The 22,301-nt window shown below is 37.3% G+C and overlaps 3 protein-coding genes across 6 annotated transcripts; 1 reads left to right on the top strand and 2 right to left on the bottom strand.

Moving 5' to 3' along the window:
• Positions 1-977: 977 nt before the first annotated feature.
• Positions 978-8,198, bottom strand: LOC149044803 (uncharacterized). 3 transcript variants are annotated; one of them, XM_089206256.1, is made up of 5 exons: positions 8,086-8,198; positions 4,899-5,075; positions 4,002-4,372; positions 2,572-2,781; positions 978-1,777 (listed from the first exon to the last, which is right to left on the bottom strand). In XM_089206256.1, exons 2-5 carry the CDS (start codon positions 5,050-5,052, stop codon positions 1,439-1,441), a joined length of 1,074 nt encoding a protein of 357 aa, XP_089062382.1. In that variant the 5' UTR covers positions 5,053-5,075; positions 8,086-8,198; the 3' UTR covers positions 978-1,438. The 3 variants fall into 3 exon arrangements, with proteins under 3 accessions (XP_089062382.1, XP_089062381.1, XP_089062380.1); XM_089206255.1 differs by lacking the exon at positions 8,086-8,198 and adding an exon at positions 6,303-6,418; XM_089206254.1 differs by lacking the exon at positions 8,086-8,198 and having other exon boundaries at positions 4,899-5,248.
• Positions 8,199-9,020: 822 nt separating this feature from the next.
• LOC113679933 (uncharacterized) lies at positions 9,021-20,087 on the bottom strand. Of its 2 annotated transcripts, XR_016186552.1 has the most exons (5): positions 19,896-20,087; positions 18,484-18,854; positions 12,893-13,096; positions 11,325-12,235; positions 9,021-11,105 (listed from the first exon to the last, which is right to left on the bottom strand). XR_016186552.1 is itself a non-coding variant. In XM_089206258.1 (4 exons), exons 1-4 carry the CDS (start codon positions 20,047-20,049, stop codon positions 11,897-11,899), a joined length of 1,068 nt encoding a protein of 355 aa, XP_089062384.1. In that variant the 5' UTR covers positions 20,050-20,087; the 3' UTR covers positions 9,021-11,896. The 2 variants fall into 2 exon arrangements, 1 of the variants encoding a protein (XP_089062384.1); XM_089206258.1 differs by having other exon boundaries at positions 9,021-12,235.
• Positions 13,436-15,301, top strand: LOC149044802 (uncharacterized). Its single transcript, XM_089206253.1, has 2 exons — positions 13,436-13,720; positions 13,823-15,301. Exons 1-2 carry the CDS (start codon positions 13,578-13,580, stop codon positions 15,165-15,167), a joined length of 1,488 nt encoding a protein of 495 aa, XP_089062379.1. The 5' UTR covers positions 13,436-13,577; the 3' UTR covers positions 15,168-15,301.
• Positions 20,088-22,301: the final 2,214 nt, after the last annotated feature.

The raw sequence follows: 22,301 nt of genomic DNA, 5'->3' as shown, positions 1-22,301 counted from the left end.
CTGAACACAGCGCAATTTAGCACCACAACAACAAAAACATTGAGTGAAATATAGCTAGAATCAGCGTGATTAGCTGGAAACAGGCCAGAACCTTCTTTATGCCGTGAAAAAAGTCTTATAAGAGTGTAATTTGGACCCAAAAGAGCAAAAACGTTTTTTTGATTGAGACATGACAGGACGGAAAAACGCGTGGACTGTAAGTACCTCCCGTTGTCCCATACAAAGCCTTAGAAAACTTTTCTAAGGCTTTGTATGGAACAACGGGAGGTACTTACAGTGCATGCATTATCCGTCCTGTCATGTAGCTAGAATCAGCGTGACTAGCTTCAAAAAGGCTAAATTTTTTATTCAGTGCAAAAAATTTGGAAAAAGAGAAATTTACTAACAAAACAGCAGAAATATTGTTTTAGGTGAGATCAAGCAAAAATCAGTCGATTTGCTGCAAACAGGCCAGAAAACCAAGCGTAACAACAGCAAACATGCACAAAATAGGGTTTACGGTGCAAAAGAGCTGAAAAGAGCATAGTTTAGTACCACAGCAGGAAAAATGTTGTTATGAGTGAGATATAGCCTAAAACACCGCTATTAGCTGCAAACAGATAAATATCTGAATTCAGCGTAATTTAGCAACAAAACAGCAAAAACGTTGTTTTCGGCAACATCAAGCTAAAATTGGTCAATTAGCTGCGAACAGGCTAGAAAACCACTTTTCATGCAAGGAAGGTAAGAACAGTGTAACAGCAACAAACAAGTATAGAAAGGATTTTCAGTACGATAAAGCTAAAAAGAGCGTAATGTAGCATCACAGAGAGAAAAATGTTGTTATGAGTGAGATATAGCTTAAAACAGCGTCATTAGCTGCAAACAGGTGACACTCTTAATTCAGTACAAAAAAAACTGAAAACAGCGTAATTTAGCAGCAAAACAGCAAAAACGTTGTTTTGAGTTGAGATCAAGCTAAGAACAGTCTATTCTTAGCACTTAAGTGTTTATTTTTTGGTGTTTCGTCTAACCAGTAGCATATCAATCAAACTCATTGTACTGTCGCTGACAGTGCCTTTAAGAGACAGTTGAATTTTTAACTGTTCTTTCTACAATTTAATTGTTTGCATAATTATCACAAAGTACATGTTTTATTTTAGCACATCAAAACACCGGCCAAAGGCAACATGGAAGAGAAAAGGTGAGCAACTAACTGTCAGATTAAGGCTCAAGAGGCAATAGAAGAGGATGGGAGGACTGGGAAATCCTCCAGTGCCTTTGGTACGGCGATACGTAGATAAATAAATCTGATTTGTTACCTTGTCGGAAAAACGCGTATGCTTGGTTGATTAGAAACGTTTTTCTAGTAAAATCGCAGGGAGTAGAAATGCAAGCCCAAGGAAACCTAATTTTAAACGCGAAATTGAAAATTATTCTGCGGCTGCTACCTGTGAGTTTAAGATAGGTAATCGTCAAACGAAAAGTCTCTTAGAAAAGGATATTTTTTCATCTGCTCAGTGACCCGCTGTTTTTGTTCTTCAGTCCAAACAATTTTATCTCTTGTGACAGAAGGAGATCCATACAAGATCTTACTACATTTTTCTATGTAGTCCTCCGTACATGTCACACCTAAATGATCACACAATTTTTGTAGTGTTTTTTTCGGTCTGAGTATTGTTTCATGTCCTGGAATATCGATAACCGCATCCCCAAACCTTTCTCTGACGCGCTGGTTGGCCTTTGTAAGGTTGAAGTAAAGCTTGATCCAGTTCTCCAAAATCACTGGGCTGTTCACCTTTTAATGACAAAAGGTAAAAATGTATTTATTATTTTGAGAACGATAAAGAAAATGTTGACGACTCCTTTTAATGTTTACCATGACAGGACGGATAATGCATGCACTGTAAGTACCTCCCGTTGTTCCATACAAAGCCTTAGAAAAGTTTTCTAAGGCTTTGTATGGGACAACGGGAGGTACTTACAGTCCACGCGTTTTTCCGTCCTGTCATGATGACGTTGATGCTGATTATGAAATCGTTAATGGTGGTTTTAATAATAATTGCAATTATAATAATTACAACAGCGATACCGACAGTGACAGTGGTACTAATGACGACGATGATGATAATGATAATGAGCAATTGGATGAGGTTGAGCATGATATCACGAATAATCAAAACCAAGATTTGAGTTATCTGCCGAAGGCAGAGGCAGAAAACACAGACACTAGGGTTCAGAATTTATGACACCATACGAAATCCATATCACTAATTGTCATGTTATTCATCTTTTAAACAATGTACCAAAGAAGACACTTCCCTCTGAGTTTGCACAAGTTTGAGAACCCCACACGGTTGAGGGGCTTCGAAACTAGGCAGGTTTTCAACTCCACATCATGACTACAATATCCGTTGCCGATATTGGGTTATCACGCTCACTTCACATGCCATGTACTGTATATCATTTAAATGCTCTCAACCAATCATATTTCTCGTAATAATTCTTATGTGTATACATAATAATGATAATAATATTACTAATAATGAGAATGTAATTTGACAACTTTTCAAATATCATGAATCAACTTACTTTTGCTCCTTCTTCGAATTCCCTTACATGATCACGCTCGCCTGCTCTGCGAAGTACCATGGTAGCGATGTTATCAAATGGGTTCCTGACAATGTGTATGAATTTCATTGGCACTCCCACGTTTTTAGCGATTTCTTCTAACTGTTTGATACTGCTTGGGTCTTTACTTATAAGCTGCGAAGTTCGTCCCCCTTTTTTGTCTCCTATCACCTAAAAGAAAAGTCGTGATAAAACTAGTACAGAAAATACATTAAATAAAATGAGGGTGTTCGAACTCAAATTTTAAATGCGGTTTGGAAAGAGTTTCGCTCTCTGTGTAGGCTGTGCTTTTTGTCACTATGTACCAACTCAGTCACTCACATAGAACTTCGAAAAGTCCTTGTGAAACTTCAGCTTCTTATCTGAGACAACGCAGGTCTCGTTAAAATATTTTTCGATGCAGGAACAGATTTTTGCTTCTCGAAAGGTCAAATCGATTAATATCTTTTTCGTCAGAGCGAAACTATATTTACTATTAAGAAAGACATTAGATGAAGTTATCCAGCAAAATTATGTGACAATTTTTAGGAACATTTATAAAAAACATTATCCGAAGATCATTTCAACTCTGAGGAAAACTTAAAAAGCTGTATTCGGTTTCAAAAAGCTACCCAAAGAGCTCCCGGTATAACTAATATTTTTGATATGGTCGGTAAGGGTAAGGTTTAGCAGCTGACGTACCGAAAGATTTTAGAATTCGTGACAATTATGAAGAAATCGACAAGTGCTTTTGATTCCACGATGGGCACTGTTTAATTTGACAGGTGTATAGCTCTTCAAAATCCGTTTTAATTTTCAAAGTTAAGACGGATTCTCTCAGAGGGAAAGTGCGTCAGCCATTTGCTTTGCGTTGATTTTTAGTGAGTAGTAAGGGTTTTAAGAAAATCGTTCTTTCATACGAAAAGTAAGAGAATTGTTTCAAGTGAAAAAGGACAGTTCTTCTACTTCTTTAATGTCCTTCATTTCAGTTACAAATTTTATTTGCAAAATGTAGATACAACATGATCTAGAAGTTAGCTCTTCTAAAACTCAGAAAAGTGGGTTTAAATAGGCCAATTTAGGGCTCATCAATGCGAGGTCGCGTTCAAATTTGCCGTTTTATCGGTTATGAATCATTGATGATGTCAAGCATTCTGCCCGAAAATTTTTCAAGGTTGACGTTTCGAGCGTTAGCTCTTCGTCAGGCTGATGAATGGCTAATACTCGAAACCTCAACTTAAAAATTTTTGACGGTGGCCAATTTACATTATAAACTCAGAAGATATACCAAATTATCTAATACAACCCGCCACCGATGCAGGTGCATCCTCTTTATTCTTTAGGATAAACTTGGGCTGACTGTGGTATAGCATAGTAACTCATGAGCTATGAAAATCATCTTCTGATCCTACCTTGATCTTGTTTTTGTATCCACCTTGCCATAGATCTGGAACATTGTATAAGTATGTAAATTCCCCGCCAAGAACTGTTCTATTTCGGCTTGCCCGTATTCCAAAGATGGCTTGCTTGAGAGAGGTCTGGTGAAGATCAAAATATAACTTATATCTTAGTAGGTTTTTCCTTTTGAACGCTGGAAGATTGTGACTTCTCCATTTTTCCAACAGATTAAACTCGTGTGGAATAATTATTTCAGGGTGAGCATCCAAGATGGCGCCAACCAAACTATGGCTGCTGCGAGGATAACCAATGAACATCACAAAGGTCTCCACTTCATCGTAGGCTTTAAGAAGCTTCTCTGCATAGGAAAGTGAGGGCGCTTCCTCTGAAAAAATCAAATCAAAACAGTCGGTCTTGGAGAGAAGATGAACGCATACTTGTACTGACAGAAGAGAAGATATTGGGTCGAGATTAGACGTCTCCTGTCTGGACCCAGTCTCTACCCCTTCAAATATCACTTCAGATCGAATTTTTAGCCTGAACTCTAATGATGACCTACGCTAATGTTAGCGAAACGCCTGTCACCATCACCGAAAAGAGTCCCTCTCAGGACTTCCCTCGCCACGAAAGTCAGACTACGCGATCAAATTCAGTGACGCAGCGGCACTGTGTCTTTAGAAACTTACCCCCCCTTATTCCCTTTACCGTTTGCCATCCATTTCTTATCTCAACGACGAGGGGAATCGTTTAACGTTGAAAAGCTTCTTCTTATCATTGTTTCTTTAATTCTCATCTCTTTAATGTTGATTCAGCGGCGACACCGTAAGGAAAAATTAGATGCTAATCACTCTTAGGGGTAAAATAACTAACAGAGGTTTTCACAGTTAAGTTACTTTTTAAATTTAACTTACCATTTTCTGTGAACGTCACCGTCTCCAGTACCTGCACCAAGCGTCTTCCCGATGGCGAAATTTTCTTCTCCTTAATTATCAAATAAGTAGCAAAAAAGAGGCTTGAAAGGAAACCGATCAAGAGCAAAGGAAGAAAACCTGATCTCACGAACATTCTGTATGCTGCTATCCTATAACCTAAAAAGTGATATGAAGAAATTATCATTCGCCTGCTTTACAACTGCGATACTAACTTCTTATTAACCGAGCTTGAAGGCCGTACTGAGGAATATCGGCTCGAGGTCGTGACAGTACGGACCGCCGATAAAAAATTTTTAAAAAATTTTAAAAAATAAAAAAGATAAAAAAAATTAAAAGAAAAGAAACTAAAGAGGGCCGATATCCCCCAGTATGGCTCAAGCAAGCAGAGACTATCACGTTAGTAATGTTATTCTGATAAGGTCCAATAAGGCGAAAATTATCTCTATCTTTACTAATACGATAGCTAACCTTTTCCCCTTTTTTCCGGTGGTATCATGATCATTTTAGTGTGTAATTTTGATGATGCCTTTTTAGGCAAAAACAGTTCACCGTGCCTACCAACTTGATACCATATTTTCCTTCCATTTAGGGTTGTAAAAATTTAATATACCCATCATAACCGCCTTTATGGGCCTCCTGTGGCTATGCTCATCGGCTCTGTTGCACAAGTATCTAACAAGCTTCTCGCTGGGTCTAAAAGAATCGAGCTGACCCGTTTCGCTCGCCCATGGGTGGTCTACCGCTAGGGATCTGACTGGAAATCTTAAGAGTGACAGAGACAGAAATACCCACCACAGGCCTCGCAAAAAGCCCACGAGATGCTCATAAAACAGTGCCGATGAGAGCTTTCTCACCGAGCAATTTCTAATCTACACTTTCAGAGAAACGGGAACAATATCCCGGTCAAATAACTTACTGAGCTGTATCGTGATCTCCATTACTTTATATATCCACCATACAGTGTAGATAGTTTTTCTTAAACATTCGAATATACGCACTTTTTTGAGAGCTAAATCTAGCGACTTGCAATCCTAATTACTTCCCAGTTCCCTAACACTCCTTGGAGACTTGAAGTCTCCAGTCTACGTGTATGATATAGAAAATGACGCATTAGTTATTTTTGAAAATAGTTTCTGGTGTCTGAGTATGTATAAAGTAGGCGAAACGATAAAGAAACATTTCACTACATTACGTTGTGCGTGAATTTTCAAAAAATTACCCTCACGTTTTGTGGAACTTGATACTCTCAATTTATCGAGAAGCTGGGTGAAATTTAATTTCGTTGTTTACATGTAAAATTCAAGAGCCCCATTGTAAATTGGCACTCATTGATCAATCAAAAGTCGGAACGTTAATGTCGATAGAGAAAAATAATATTCTTACCTCAATTTTGAGTCAATTTCTGGAATAGAAACTTCTTTGGTTAAATATTAAATGTTAAATAAAGTGTCTTGAGAGATGTGACGTAGCGAGGAAATGGTTTTCTTTTTGTTTCTGATGCTTAGTTATGTAAATATCATTTCTTTATGCTAATGATTTTCAAAAGGGCATCCCTCAGCTAAATGAGTCGAGGCCAATTGCGAAATGAATGTTGTGAAGGCGTAAAAAAGCGATCGCAAACAATAAAAATGGGCTCTATTGACACATAGAAGTGAGCTTACTATATTTTATAGAATAAAAGTAAAAAGAACATAGGTGTGACATGAAGGTATTATTAGTTTTCGGATTGTTGCATAGAAACTATAATTTAACCGAAAGTATGTACTTCTAAAGGGCAGCCATTCATCAAGATTATGCTTAACCCTTTTCCTTCCAGGAGAGACCAAGGGAGAATTTAAGGTACGAATTAAAACCCCTGAATCTAAACCGCAAATTACAACTCCTGATTTTAAGGAACAGAGATTTATTGAAAATTTAGCTATCAAAAATCCTTAAAGTTTAGGTCAAACCAAACGGAATAGTCACTATTTAATAAAGTCATTTTACAATTTACTATAGTTATTAGCCAAAATTACGGTTCTCGAATTAACGTGAGGTATTTTTGGCGAGAAGTAGATTTTCATGCAGTCGTGAGAAAATAGATAACAATTTATATTACATGTATAACGTAACAAATTCATTATTACTTTTTACTTCAAAACATATTTTGGAAAATGAAACTTCAACACCCAGCCCAAAATGATCTCTTTTTATTCCAACAGTGAACGTGAGTGTCAAAGCAGGGAGCGAAAGTTACAGTAAGCACTTTCTTTCAAATCTCCTCCCCATCCCCAGCGGGTTTTGTTAACTCCTAGGGGCCGGTCATTATTTATCTCCCAGGTAGCAGGGGTGGGGGGGAAAGGGGTTTTGAGGATTTTGGTTGTACTACGACCAGTAAAAGATCCCCCCCCCCCCCCGCTTTCATAGTCTGTTGGCGACGACTGTCTCCCCTCCGCCCCGCCCCTCTGAAAAGCGTGTGAACAACTCCAACTAAAATCCTCCTCCCCGCTAAGGTGATCAGTTATGCCACGAGAATATTCTCTTGGTTGTGCCCAGTCCCTAAAGAACCAGGCACCTCGTCCTCCCCTAGAGGATAGAGGAACAATGAAGTTCTTGAGCTAACCCCTATAAATTATAATTACTATTACTTTTGCTATTATTATTATTATTATTATTATTATTAGTAGCACCAATATGATTAGCTGTTACTATTTAATTATTGGTCCAATGTCAATTACTCACTATATTCATGAATCATGTTACTTTTGTGGAACAGGGTACTCATAAACACGTGGTGTGCGGAAGGTTTTCTGTTTTGCATGTCAGAAAAATATCCAATATAAATATTGCTAATCAGAGTGAATAGCTCAGTGATAAAAGAATAACCCAGGAAGTATTGAAGTCTCTAGCCTATGTGTGTGATAGAAACAATGGCGTTTAAATAATTTTTGAAAAGACTTTCTGATATCCGCAGTGTAAATGAAACAGATGGAACGACAAAAAAATTATTTAATTACGTTTTGCTTGAATTTTCAAAAATTATCCTAATGTTTTGTGGAACTTAATCCTCCCAATTTATCGAGAAGCTGGGTGAACTGAAATCTTAAGGGTTACATGTGTAGTTCAAGAGCCACATTCAATTAAGAATCAGAACATACATGTCGATAGAGAAAAATAATTTTCTTACCCCAACCTTGAGTCAGTTTTTTGAATGGTAACTTCTTAGTTAACAAAAATGAAAGTGCCTTGAGAGTTGCGACGTAGCGATCGAACCATGCTCATGTGAATTTATTTCTTTTTGTCTCTGATGCTTAAATAAATATCATTATTTAAGTTAATGAATTTTAAAGGCGCATCCCTTAGGCCGTTTTCTCTGAATTAAAATTCAAACTTGGCTCCGAGGCTTTAGAGAATAAAACAAAGAAAATCACATCGAGGTTTTATTCCCCCAAGCCTCGGAGTCACGTTAGAATTAATATGACGGAAATGGCCTATTACTAGCCGGCAAATAGCAAAATAAAAGTAAACAAGGCGTAAATAGTTATCGCAAACGATAAAAATGGATTCTAACTATATTTCAAGGTCAATATGTATGACATGTGGGTGTTCTTAGTTTTGCGAATAGTTGCCTAGAAACCACAATTTTGCTGAAAGTATGTGCGTGTAATTGACGCCTATTATCATGACCACGCCACAAAGCCAAGGTGTCAAAAATACTTCATGTTTGATTCGCTCGGCTTATTGTCAGTGCAGTTAGAAATTTATCGACAATCTTGACAGTCACTGTTCAGTAAAGTCATATTGCAATTTATTAAAGCTCTTAGTCAAAGTTACGGTTCTCGAATTAACCCGAGGTAATTTTGTCGAAATGTAAATTTTCACTGAGTCTTGAGAAACGACAAATTAGTCAAAGTAGATATTAGGTTACCGTAACATTCTTTTGTCGTTTTGCCTCAATATATAATTTTGAAAATGAAACTTCAACACTCGTCCCAAAATGAACACATCTTGTAAATGCAACGAAACGAAGATTAACGATCAGGGTTCACTATCCAAGCGGCTCGCTATCCATCGGTTGGAGATTTATCCAGTGGATAGCGTTAATAAATGGAAACGTAAGGATAATGTTACAAAGTAAATATATATTTATTAAAATCATTATATACAATTCAAGCGAGAGTAACTTGTTATTCTCTTGTTACACCTTATCATTTCACTTATTAGAAAGAACTAAATTGATGATAGGATTTTATTATTTAATAAGTTTTTCTACTTTCAATCTAATACTCTATCTACACCAAAACTGAAACGACTTCTGTACCTGTTTTGTCCAACACAATTCAAATTGTGTTCTTGATAGAAGCTACTTAAACTGATGTTTGTCGACTTCATCTTTAGCGTCGTGAAAGTAAAGGTGATTTCTTGAACACTATGTAAAAAACTTAGTCTTTCAGTTTTCTATTTTTGATTTTCATCCAGTTAAACCTGGTTAAACTAAATATGGTTGATTTGCTGGATGGGTTATAAGTCTTTCACTCCTTGAGAGTCAATTCTCCCGAAAGATGACTCCACAATTCTTTTCAAGCTACAGTAGCTTTATAAAAATTGGAATTTACATGAAGGTTATCTAAATCCTCCGTTGATTATTGTGACAATTCTCATAACCTCTCTGTTGGAATGTGTATCAGAACTGTTGGGAGATTTTATGTAATGAACACTCGTAGGAGAGAAAGAGGTAAGCTATAATTCAACTATAATAAAGAGGTAAGTTTCTAAAGAAACTGTGGTGCTGCGTCGGTGGGAGAGTATAGCAGGTAATTTAGTGTTAACAACTGGGTTGAAAACGTAAATTAGCCACCGTAAAGGGTAAAAAAGCTGACGTATCGAGCGTTAGCCCTTCGTCAGAGCGATTAGAGGATTATTATTATGATTATGCTTCAACTATAACCAACCTGAGGATGTAAAGATGTTGAAATAAATGGAAATTTAAATTAATAAACTTAAATTTGACTTCGGTCAAAAGATTTTCTGTAGTGATGGATTCAGGCACCTATGATAGCCTGAAAATTTTGGAAGTTTAATCTTTTTACAGTTATTTTTCATGTCGCCCTCGATCCGCAAAAATAGGGTTCTCTTAGGAAAATAACTCCTTTAAAGTAAATGCTGGACAAATTTATCATCCACAGTCAAGTTAAAAATTTCACTTGGGAATTAAAGCCACAATTCATATTTGTCAACTTTGAACGCACTCGGAATATATATTTATGAATTATGTCCAGTACAACATTCCTCTGTATAAACTCAAGAAGTTTGAAAATTCCTTTCCTCTTTAATTTTGTTCTGCTTGATTAAAAGAAAAATCGCCAATACGGGATGAACAAAAAAAAAAAAAAAATGGCACAAAATGTTGGCCTTAATAGTCTTTTACTCAACACCTGATCGGTGTTCGCATTAATCAGGACACGTTTCTTCAGGAGTATGTCAAGTTTCTAGGCAACGCAACTCGCTACATTGCAACTGCACGCTCATAAAAAGAAATATATTTCTATTTTCACACAATTTGTTTCATACTTGACTAAATTGTTCTTTAACCAGTCCCCTGAGCAAGAGTCCTGATAAAGTGATTTGCGCGTGGAGGAATTCAATTGCATCATTAAAAAGTTTTCTTAACAAGTTTCCCGTTTCCAAACATTAAAATATTAGTCTTTAGCCAAGGGGGAATGTAAAACAAGGAAAAAAATGCCTGTTATTTCCCCGATGACGCATAGAGAACTTTGCTTACATGTTTAAGAATGGTTCAGACTTACTTCTAGTAAATTAAGCTTTTTAAACATATTGGAGGATACATCTAGTATGTCCTTAGTGGACCTCTGAGGCTTTCAAAGTGTACCTGCAAAAATCACTAAAAAAATTACGACAGACTTGTTGATTGAAATGTGCCGTACCCTGGGATAATATATTCGAATGACGATAAACTAAACGGCATTATTAGAAATAATAGCTAGGTGGTATTGTTGTATATTCTTCACACCTCCCTGCAACGGCATTCAGTCGTGTCGTCACAATCGTCGGTGTCTGGGAGTTACTCGAGAATGTTATAGAAAGGGTCTGGGCATTGATCACTAATAGCCTCGGTTTGGATTGGCTCGCTATGAATTGGCTTGCAGTGAATTGGCACGGTGTGGACTGGTGCGCGTTGGATTGGCGCTAAACCGGAAAAAAAAGTAATATGAATGGTTAAAAATTGAAAGATCTGCCACATGGTTTGTGTAAATTAAAAGTTAGGCTTCGTTAATTTTTAGGTCAAAATTTACAATCCCTTTTTTCCTTAACCCTGAACTCCCAGAGTTGATTAAAATGTAACTTCTGTCTATGATATATCCATACGAAATCCAGAAAACCGGTTATGAGAGTACTCAAACTTACCAGGTAGAAGTTATTATCCTGATCTAGCACCAACTTCTCGTAACTAATTTATAAGGAAAAGTGTTATACCTTAATGGAAGAATTCACAATCAGATCTTGGGAGTTAAGGGGTTAAATAACCATACAACTTCTTCGTCCGCTGTTGCTTATTTTGCGTTGTTATATTATAACGAACTTATATTTAAACGCTTCTTTCAAAATGAGGTAGTTAGGCGTTCATTAATTGACTTAAAACATCGTGTAGCTTGTTTTTAAGCCAACTGTTAACTGAGGAGTCACTGTATTGTTCAGAACGATCACAACATGGAAAAGAAAAGGTTAGCAGCCAACTGTCAGATTAAGGCTCATGAGGCAATGGGAGAGGATGGGAGGACTGGGAAATCCTCCAGTGCCTTTGGTACGGCGATACATAGATAAATAAATCCGATTGGTTAACTTGTTGGAAAAACGCATGTGCTTGGCTGATTAGTAACGTTTTTCTAGTAAAATCACAGGGAGTAGAAATGCAAGCCCAATGAAACCTAATTTTAAACGCGTAATTGAAAATTATTCTGCGGCTGCTACCTGTGAGTTTAAGATAGGTAATCGTCAAACGAAAAGTCTCTTAGAAACAAATATTTTTTCATCAGATCGGTGACCCGCTGTTTTTGTTCTTTAGTCCAAACAATTTTATCTCTTGTGACAGAAGGAGATCCATACAAGATCTTACTGCATTTTTCTACGTAGTCCTCTGTACATGTCACACCTAAATGATCACACAATTTTTGTAGTGTTTTTTTCGGTCTGAGTATTGTTTCATGTCCTGGAATATCGATAACTGCATCCCCAAACCGTTCTCTGACGCGCTGGTTAGCCTGTGCAAGGTTGAAGTAGATCTTGATCAACTTCTCCAAAATCACTGGGCTGTTCACCTATTAGTGACAAATGGTAAAAATGTATTTATTATGATTTTGAGAACGATAACGAAAATAATGAAGACTCCTTTTAATGTTTACAGTGACGTTGATGCTTATTATGAAATCGTTAATGGTGGTTTTCGTAATAATTGCAATTACAAAGATTACAACAGCGATACCGACAGTGACAGTGGCACCAATGACGACGATGATGATAATGATAATGAGCAATTGGATGAGGTTGAGCATGATATCACTAATAATCAAACCAAGATTTGAGTCATCTGCCGAAGGCAGAAGCAGAAAACACAGACACGAGGTTTCATAATTCATGACATCATACGAAACCCATATCACTAATTGCCATGTTATGCATCTTTGAAACAATGTACCAAAGAAGACACTTACCTCTGAGTTTGCACAAATTTGAGAACCCCATACGGTCGAGGGGCTTGGAAACTAGGTAGGTTTTCAACTCCACATCATAACTACCATATCCGCTGCCGATATTGGGTTATCATGTTCATTTCACACGTTATTGTATATTGTTCAAATGCTCTCAACCTATCCTTTTTCTCGTAATAATTCTTATGTATATATGATAATGATAATGATATTACTAATAATGAGAATGTAATTTGACAACTATTCAAATATCATGGATCAACTTACTTTTGCTCCTTCTTCCCTAACATTATCACGCTCGCCTGCTCTGCGAAGTACCATGGTAGCGATGTTATCAAATGGGTTCCTGACAATGTGTATGAATTTCATTGGCACTCCCACGTTTTTAGCGATTTCTTCTAACTGTTTGATACTGCTTGGGTCTTTACTTATAAGCAACGAAGTTCGTCCCCCTTTTTTGTCTCCTATCACCTAAAGGAAAAGTCGTGGTAAAACTAGTACAGAAAATACATTAAATAAAATGAGGGTGTTCGCATATCAAACTTACGTTTAACATCTGCCTCTGTAGATTTTCGTGACATGTCACGCAGTCTGAGGTCAGTCAAAAACACGCTACTTTTCGAACATTTTCCTCTTTTTCGTGTATTTCATTTGAATTGCTATCTTTCTTACCTTCAGTTTCTAAAACTAACGTACATAAGCTTTCTATACCACTGTATTTGAAGGAAATCATTAAAATATTTTGTTCGGGTTTTTGAGACTTATGGTTAGCGATTCAGATATGTCGAAGAGGGGTTTACGCCACATGCAAGCAGTGACCATGGAGTCTGGGACTATAACTCTAAAGCGCATGCCTACAACTGGTCATTACCGCGAAATACGAAAAAAACAATAAATTTGGCGCAATTTGATGTATAATACATGAGGTTTGGATATTGTTTGGGTTCGGGAAATGGGACTCGAAGTTTACGCACTGGTGATTTTTTCTTCGCTGGCTCTTCTCGCGGTGGCGGTAGATGCACAAAACGATTTCGGCGAAGAAACAAATGGTCCAAAAGGGGAAAAACTGCCTTGGTTTACCTACGAAATAAACAAGTAAGTAAAAATTGCGTTTATCGAAGTGTATTCCAACCTGTTTCTTTTTTCTTTTTAATTTTTTTCAATTTTTTTTCACCGAATTGATTTTTTTTAAATCAGCTATCTCATATATTCCCTGTCGAAGAAGTCTGATCAAGAGCCGAACGACGAAAGTGCTGATTCTGTGATTGTGGGAATCGTGGAAAAAATATTGAGGGAATCTGAGATTCGCGGAGTTGTTATAAATTCCAGAATTCTCAACGTCTTCAGGAAAAATATTTCTCTCCTCCATTCAGCGTTCAAGAAAGCGTCAAAAAGTGGGGTGAAAAGTATAAAGAAGCTTATTGATGCGTGGAAGGCAAAAAACCACTCCTTCAAAATTTTCTATCATGAACTTGAAAACAACTCATTGATTGAGGAAAACCAACAGCTTCGTGGGCAGAAAAGGAAAGCTGAACTGGATTTAGTCGCAGAGCAGGCAAAGAGATTAAAAATTGAGCAGGAGTTTGAAGATGTTATTAGGGATTCGGAAAACAGAAAAGAACAATACAAACAAAAATTCAAAAGATTTGCGAAAAAAGCAGCAAGAATGCAAAAAAAGGGACAAAGAGGTCCAAACAAAAGCAAACGTTTCACTGATTATACCAAACAACATCAGGCAAGATTAAGGCGAGGATTTAAAGAAGACTGCCACTCAGCACTGTCATTTTTAGGCCTCTACAATTTTATTGCCACCAAGGTTGAGGTATTTAATAATGACACTCAACAATATGAAACTATTTCATTGATAGAAGAGGGAGAGTTACAACTATTGGAAACAGAGCCAAGAGAACTGACTGACAATGATATTGATGACATCAATATGTGGGTTTACTTGAAGGAAAAATTGAATATATCTAATGAAGCTTGGCATGAGTTGGCCATGAAGTGTAAAGACATGCCCACAAAATATAAAATATGCAAACACCTAGATAAACTAAATGCCAATTGGAATCTGAGAAGTACACCAGGGGAGGCAGAGGGAGTACAGATTTCTTTCAGGGAGAGTCTTGAGGAACAGATAAAAAGGCTGCAGAAAAATGGAGTATTGGACAAGGTTACTACTATTAAAGTAAAGCTCAGTGGTGATGGTACCAACATTGGGAAAAGGCTTAAACTTGAAAATGTCACATACACAATTTTGAATGAAAAGGATGCAGCAATGAATGAAAAAGGGAACTATGTTCTAGCAATAATTAAGACAACAGAGAACTATGACAATCTTAAAGAAAGCCTTGCTGATCTAAATAATGAAATGTCAAATTTAAAAGAAATTACTGTAAATAGTCATAAGTATAGCATTGAGTATTTTTTGGGAGGAGACTGGAAGTTTCTAGCCTGTGTTTGTGGTTCAGGGGCTGCTAATCAAAATTTCTCTTGTATTTGGTGTAAGTGCCCAGGAAATGAAAGGTTTGACATCAGTTAAAAGTGGTCTATAACTGACAAATCTCTTGGGGCAAGAGATTTACAAGAAATAGGTAAGTATGCAAAATCTAAGCAATATAATTGTAAAACCAATCCATTATTTGATTTTATTCCTATTGACCATGTAATAATTGATACACGACATTTATTTTTGAGAATATCTGATAATTTAATTGAACTTCTGATCAGGGAACTTCGCAGGAAAGATGCCATTGACAAGGTATCTACTTTTTCAAATGGGTTTTGTCGAAATAAGTATAGACATATGGCTGGGTATGAGAAATTTCTAAAAGAACTTGGAATTAATTTTGAATGGAAAATTAATAGGGACAGCAAGAAGTTGGAGTACAGAGACCTTACTAGACCTGAAAAACTCTTGCTTTTCCAACATATTAATTTTCACTTACTATTACCAGAGTTTCATAATGTGGACAAGCTGCAAGCCCTTTGGGGTAATTTCATAGATATTATGGGTGATCTTAAACTTAATTACACTACAGATGATGCTATCTCTAGCCTCAAGGACAAAATCAAAAAATGGTTTCAAAAATTCTTAGACCTTTACCAAGCAAAAGATGTAACACCATATATGCATTCTTTGTATGTTCATGTACCTGAATTTTTAAAGCTATACCAAAATTTAGCTTATTACACTCAGCAAGGTATGGAGAAGTACAACAACACTGTATCAAAGGACTACTTTCGATCATCTAATCATAGAGGGGTTTCTGCTCTAAAGCAACTTTTCTTGAAAAAACACAGAATACAGCTTTTGGAAGCTGCTGGTTTGGAAAGGGTGAAGGAAAGCTACAACTGTGGAAACTGTTCAACTTCTGGCCATACCATCAAAACATGTACTGCAAAATGCAGCAAATGCGATGCTCCCACTTTCTGTACACATCTTGTTAAAATAGATGGTAAATGGAAGCCAAGATGTGATTTAATCAATCAGTGATGATATAATATATCAATGTATTAAAGGAGTGTATTACCCAAAAACTGTTAGTAGAAGTTGTGTAGAATAATTTGCTATGCCTGTGAAATGTTTCTTGTATACAGTATTCAAGGAGTCTTTTTCAAAAATGTTACTGAATTGATTACAACAGAATCACAGACTGAAATATATGGGTCATTTATAACCACATGTTTACATTTTATGAAGGTAATTCACATGCAAGTAAAATAATTCTTTGACATCAACTATCAAAATCAATAAACATGTGCTAAATCAAATATATTAATGATGGACCATATTTTTGTATCCACATCTGTTGCCATCTCCACGGACACATGTAAAAACGACTCGATGCCCGTCTTCGATTTCAGATCTCACGTATTTATCGCCAATTAATTCAAATTCCACTATGGGGTTTCTTTTTGTCAACCAAAATCTCACAGTCCCTGGTACAACATAAGCAAAATCGCCGTTTTCATTCATGATCCGCTCATTCCACTTTGTGCCGATATAACAATCCAGAGTTTCATTTGAAAGAATTTCATATATTTGTTTATTCCTCTGATATTTTTTGGATGAAATCCTCCCAAGACTTTTATAGAAAACATCGTCATCGACTTGAATTTCAATACGAACTTCTGGATCCTCTCTGCGCCCGGAGCACAACTTTCGGTTGATCTCCCTGTAAACGCGTTCATAAAAAGTTTGCTGGCGATCGCTGAAGGAATCATCGATTGGTTTTGACATCGGTTCCAATCGCATTACGGGCAAATTATGTTCATCGCAAGGCCTCCATTCGTCAAATTTCTCGCAGTACCCTTTGAAATGAATTTTGCCATGTTTTCTCGCTTTGTCGACCTATATTATCTCCACAGGATAAATATTCTTATCCGTAGTTTTTATTTTCTTGCATTGCTTGGTCTTAGCTTCTACGAATTCGTCAATAAATCTCTTCGGAGTCTTATGCTCCCGCTTCACTCTGTTGGCCGCCATTTTTAACATTGGCGCTCTTTGCATATTTAATTGCTCTGCGCATGTCAGGTGAGTAATACGGTGGCTTGGGACCAATTTAAGCAAATGTTCAGTTTTCTATGGGATAAGTTTGATATGACTCAAATTTTAAATGCGGTTTGGAAAGAGTTTCGCTCTCTGTGTAGGCTATGCTTTTTGTCACTATGTACCAACTCAGTCACTCACATAGAACTTCGAAAAGTCCTTGTGAAACTTCAGTCTTATCTGGAACAACGCAGGCCTCGTTGAAATATTTTTCGAGGTAGGAACAGATTGTTGCTTGTCGAAAGGTCAAATCGCTTATTAGCTTTTTCTTCGGAGCGAAACTATATTTACTATTAAGAAAGGTATTAGATAAAGTTATCCAGCAAAATTATGTGACAATTTTTAGGAGCATCTATGAAAACCATTCTCCGAAGATCCTTTCAACTTTGAGGAAAACTTAAAAAGCTGTATTTCGGTTTAGAAAGCTACGGCAGAGCTCCCGGCAAAACTAATATTTTTTATACGGTCGGTAAGGGTAAGATTTAACAGCTAACGGACCGAAAGATTATAGAATTCGCGACAACTGTGAAGAAATCGACAATTGCTATTGATTCCACGGTGGGCACTGTTTAATTTGACAGGTATATAGTGCTTCAAAATCCGTTTTAATTTTCAAAATTAATACGGATTCTGTCAGAGGGAAGGTGTGTCAGCCATTTGCCGTGCGTTGATTTTTGGCGAGTAGTAAGGGTTTTTAGGAAAATCGATCATGAAATGACTTTCATATAAAAGTTAGAATTCTTTCAAGTGAAAAAGGAAAATCCTTCTACTTCTTAAATGTCTTTCATTTCAGTTACAAATTTCATTTGCAAAATGTAGATACAACAGAAAAGTAGGCTTAGGCGAAGTCGCGTTCAAATTTGCCGTTTTATCGGTTATGAATCATTGATGATGTCACGCATTCTGCCCGAAAATTTTTCAAGATTGACGTTTCGAGCGTTAGGTCTTTGTCAAGCTGATGAATGGCTAACACTCTTCGTCAGGCTGATGAATGGCTAACACTCTTCGTCAGGCTGATGAATGGCTAACATTCTTCGTCAGGCTGATGAATAGCAAACACTCTTCGTCAGGCTGATGAATGGCTAACACTCTTCGTCAGGCTGACGAATGGCTAACACTCGAAACCTCAACGTAAAAATTTTTGACGGTGGCCAATTTACATTATAAACTCAGGAGATATACCAAATTATCTTGTACAACCCACCACCGATGCAGGTGCATCCTCTTTATTCTTTAGGATAAGCTTGGGTTGACTGTGGGATAAGAATATAACCCATGAGCTATGAAAATCGTCTTCTGATCCTACCTTGATCCCGTTTTTGTATCCACCTTGCCATAAATCTGGAACATTGTATAAGTATGTAAATTCCCCGCCAAGAACTGTTCTATTTCGGCTTGCCCGTATTCCAAAGATGGCTTGCTTGAGAGAGGTCTGGTGAAGATCAAAATATAACTTATATTTTAGTAGGTTTTTCCTTTTGAACGCTGGAAGATTGTATCTTCTCCATTTATCCAACAGATCAAACTCGTGTGGAATAATTATTTCAGGGTGAGCATCCAAGATGGCGCCAACCAAACTATGGCTGCTGCGAGGATAACCAATGAACATCACAAAGGTCTCCACTTCATCGTAGGCTTTAAGAAGCTTCTCTGCATAGGAAAGTGAGGGCGCTTCCTCTGAAAAAATCAAATCAAAACAGTCAGTCTTGGAGCGAAGATGAACGCAAAATTGTACTGACGGAAGAAAAGGAATTGGGTCGAGATTAAACGCATCCTGTCAAGACCCAGTCTCTACCCCTTCAAATCTCACTTCAGATCGAATTTTTAGCCTGAACTCTAATGATGACCTACGCTAATGTTGGCGAAACGTCTGTCACTATTACCGACAAAAGTCCCTCTCAGGACTTCCCTCGCCATGACAGTCAGACTACACGATCAAATTGTTTGCCATATTTTCTGTGCTTCATCGTTTGCGATATTTCCATTTGGGTTTTTTGATGAAAAAGTATTTCACAGATAAACTTTACCAATTGACTTTACTTTACAGTTGACTTTCTGCTATCTCGTATCCATATTGCATTCATGGAATATTTTCTTAGTACCATCGGTATTTTTTTCGGGATGATCGCACTAACATTATCGAGTACTGAATCTCAACGGCCGCTTATTACAAAAAATACTAAGACCCTTTGGGGAACTCAAACTGATTTAGCCGGCCTGTAACCAGCCTCTTACTCGCGTCCGATTGATCGAGAAGGTGGCGCAAGCTTTCTATACCAACTACAGAACGTGGTGAAGAAATACCAATTAAATCCAAAATCAGTATGCATATCCCCTTACAATTGTTCTGACGAAGGGCTAACGCTCGAAACGTCAGCTTTTTTATCCTTTACGGTGGCCAATTTACGTTTTCAACACTAAACTTAATGTAACACTAAATTACCTGCTATACTCTCCCAGTGACGCAGCACCACAGTTTCTTTAGAAACTTACCCCCCTTATTCCCCTTACCGTTTGCCATCCATTTGCTCTCTCAATGACGAGGAGAATTGTTTAACGTTGAAAAGCTTCTTCTTATCATTGTTTCGTTAATTCTCATCTCTCTAATGTTTGATTCAGCGGCGATACCGTAAGGAGAAATTAGATGCTAGTCACTCTTAGGGGTAAGAGAACTAACAGAGGTTTTCACAGTTAAGTTACTTTTTAGATTTAACTTACCATTTTCTGTGAACGTCACCGTCTCCAGTACCTGCACCAAGCGTCTTCCCAATGGCGAGATTTTCTTCTCCTTAATTATCAAATAAGTGGCAAACAAGAGGCTCGAAAGGAAACCGATCATGAGCAAAGGAAGAAAGCCCGATCTCACGAACATTCTGTATGCTGCTATCCTATAACCTAAAAAGTGATATGAAGAAATTAACAGTCGCCGGCTTTACAACTCACCGCGGCGATACTAAGTTCTTCTTAACCGAGCTTGATGGCCGTACGGAGGAATATCGGCTGATGAAGCCTTCTAAGGGAAAAACCAGTTCACCGTGCCTACCAACTTGATACCATATTTTCCTTCCATTTAGGGTTGTAAGAATTTAATATACCCATCATAACCGCCTTTGTGGGCTCCTGTGGCTGCGGTTATCGGCTTTGTTGCACAAGTATCTAACAAGCTTCTCGCTGGGTCTACAAGAATCGAGCCAGCCCGCTTCGCTCGCCCATGGGGGTCTACCGCGAGGAATCTGACTGGAAATCATAGGAGTGACATGTACAGAAATACCCACCGCAGGCTTCGCAAAAAGCCCACGAGATGCTTATAAAACAGTGCCGATGAGAGCTTTCTCACCGAGCAATTTCTAATCCAAACTTCCAGAGAAACGGAAACAATATCCCGGTCAAATAACTTACTGAGCTGTATCGTGATCTCCGTTGCTTTTTATAGTTTTTCTTAAACATCCGAATATACGCACTTTTTTGAGAGCTAAATCTAGCGACTTGCAATCCTATTTACTTCCCAGTTCCCTAACCTTCCTTGGAGAGTTGAAGTCTCTTGTCTACGTGTATGATGTAGAAAATGACACATGAGTTATTTTTGAAAATAGTTTCTGGTGTCTGTAGTATGTATAAAATAGGCGAAACGAAGAAGAAACATTTGATTACATTACGTTGTGCGTGAATTTCCAAAAAATTACCCTTACGTGGAACTTGATCCTCTCAATTTATCGAGAAGCTGGGTGAAATTTAATTTCGTTGTTTACATGTAAAATTCAAGAGCCCTCTTAGAATTTGGTACTCATTGATCAATCAAGAGTCAAAACGTTAATGTCGATAGAGAAAAATAATATCCTTACCTCAATTTTGAGTCAATATCTGGAATAGAAACTTCTTTGGTTAAATGTTAGATAAAGTGTGTTGAGATCGAACCATGCCCCAAGGAAATGGTTTTCTTTTCGTTTCTGATGCTTAGTTATGTAAATATCATTTCTATTTTGCTAATGATTTTCAAAAGCGCATCCCTCAGCTAAATGAGTCGAGGCCAATTGCGAAATGAATATCCATGACCCATCCACATGGACGAACACGTGCGCCCGGAATATTCCGAGAGCCGCAGAACATAAATGTCGATAGAGGAAAATAATTATCTTACCCCAACCTTGAGTCAGTTTTTCGAATGGTAACTTCTTGGTTAACAAAAATAAAAGTGCCTTGAGAGTTGCGACGTAGCGATCGAACCATGCTCGTGTGAATTTATTCCTTCATGTCTCTGATGCTTATATAAATATCATTATTTAAGTTAATATCTTTTAAAAGCGCATCCCTTAGGCCGTTTTCTATGAATTAAAATTCAAACTTGGCTCCGAGGCTTTAGGGAATAAAACAAAGAAAATCACATCGAGGTTTTATTCCATCAAGCCTTGGAGTCACGTTAATGACGGAAATGGCCTATTACTAGCCGGCAAATAGCAAAATGATAATGGCGTCAAGAGTTATCTCAAACGATAAAAATAGATTCTAAAAATATTTCAAGGTCAATATGTATGACATGTGGTGTTCTTAGTTTTGCGAATAGTTGCCTACAAACCACAATTTTGTTGAAAGTATGTACGTGTAATTGACATCATTATCATGACCACGCTTAGGGTATTTGTCGAAAAGAAGCTCTGAGTCACGTGTCACAAAGCCAAGGTATCAAAAATACTTCATGTTTGATTCGCTCGGCTCATTGTCAGTGCAGTTGGATATTTATCGACAATCTTGACATAGTCACTGTTCAGTAAAGTCATAATGCAATTTAATAAAGCTGTTAGTCAAAATTACGGTTCTCGAATTAAACCGAGGTAATTTTGTCGAAATGTAAATTTTCATTAAGTCTTGAGAAACGACAAATTAGTTAAAGAAGATATTAGGTTACCGTAACATTCTTTTGTCGTTTTGCCTCAATATATAATTTTAAAAATGAAACTTCAACACTCGTCCCAAAATGACCACATCTTGTAAATGCAACGGAAGGAAGATTAACGATCAGGGCTCGCTATCCAAGCGGCTCGCTATCCATCGGTTGGAGATTTATCCAGTGGATAGCGTTATCCACCTTTCGATTAATCTGCTTTTTTTTGGCAAACGACGGTTTGG

Source organism: Pocillopora damicornis, chromosome 5, assembly GCF_964200805.1.
Source record: "Pocillopora damicornis chromosome 5, jaPocDami1.2, whole genome shotgun sequence".
Lineage (NCBI taxonomy): Eukaryota > Metazoa > Cnidaria > Anthozoa > Scleractinia > Pocilloporidae > Pocillopora > Pocillopora damicornis.
The sequence above is the reverse complement of the archived record's forward strand: the minus strand, read 5'-3'. Positions and strand labels throughout refer to the sequence as shown.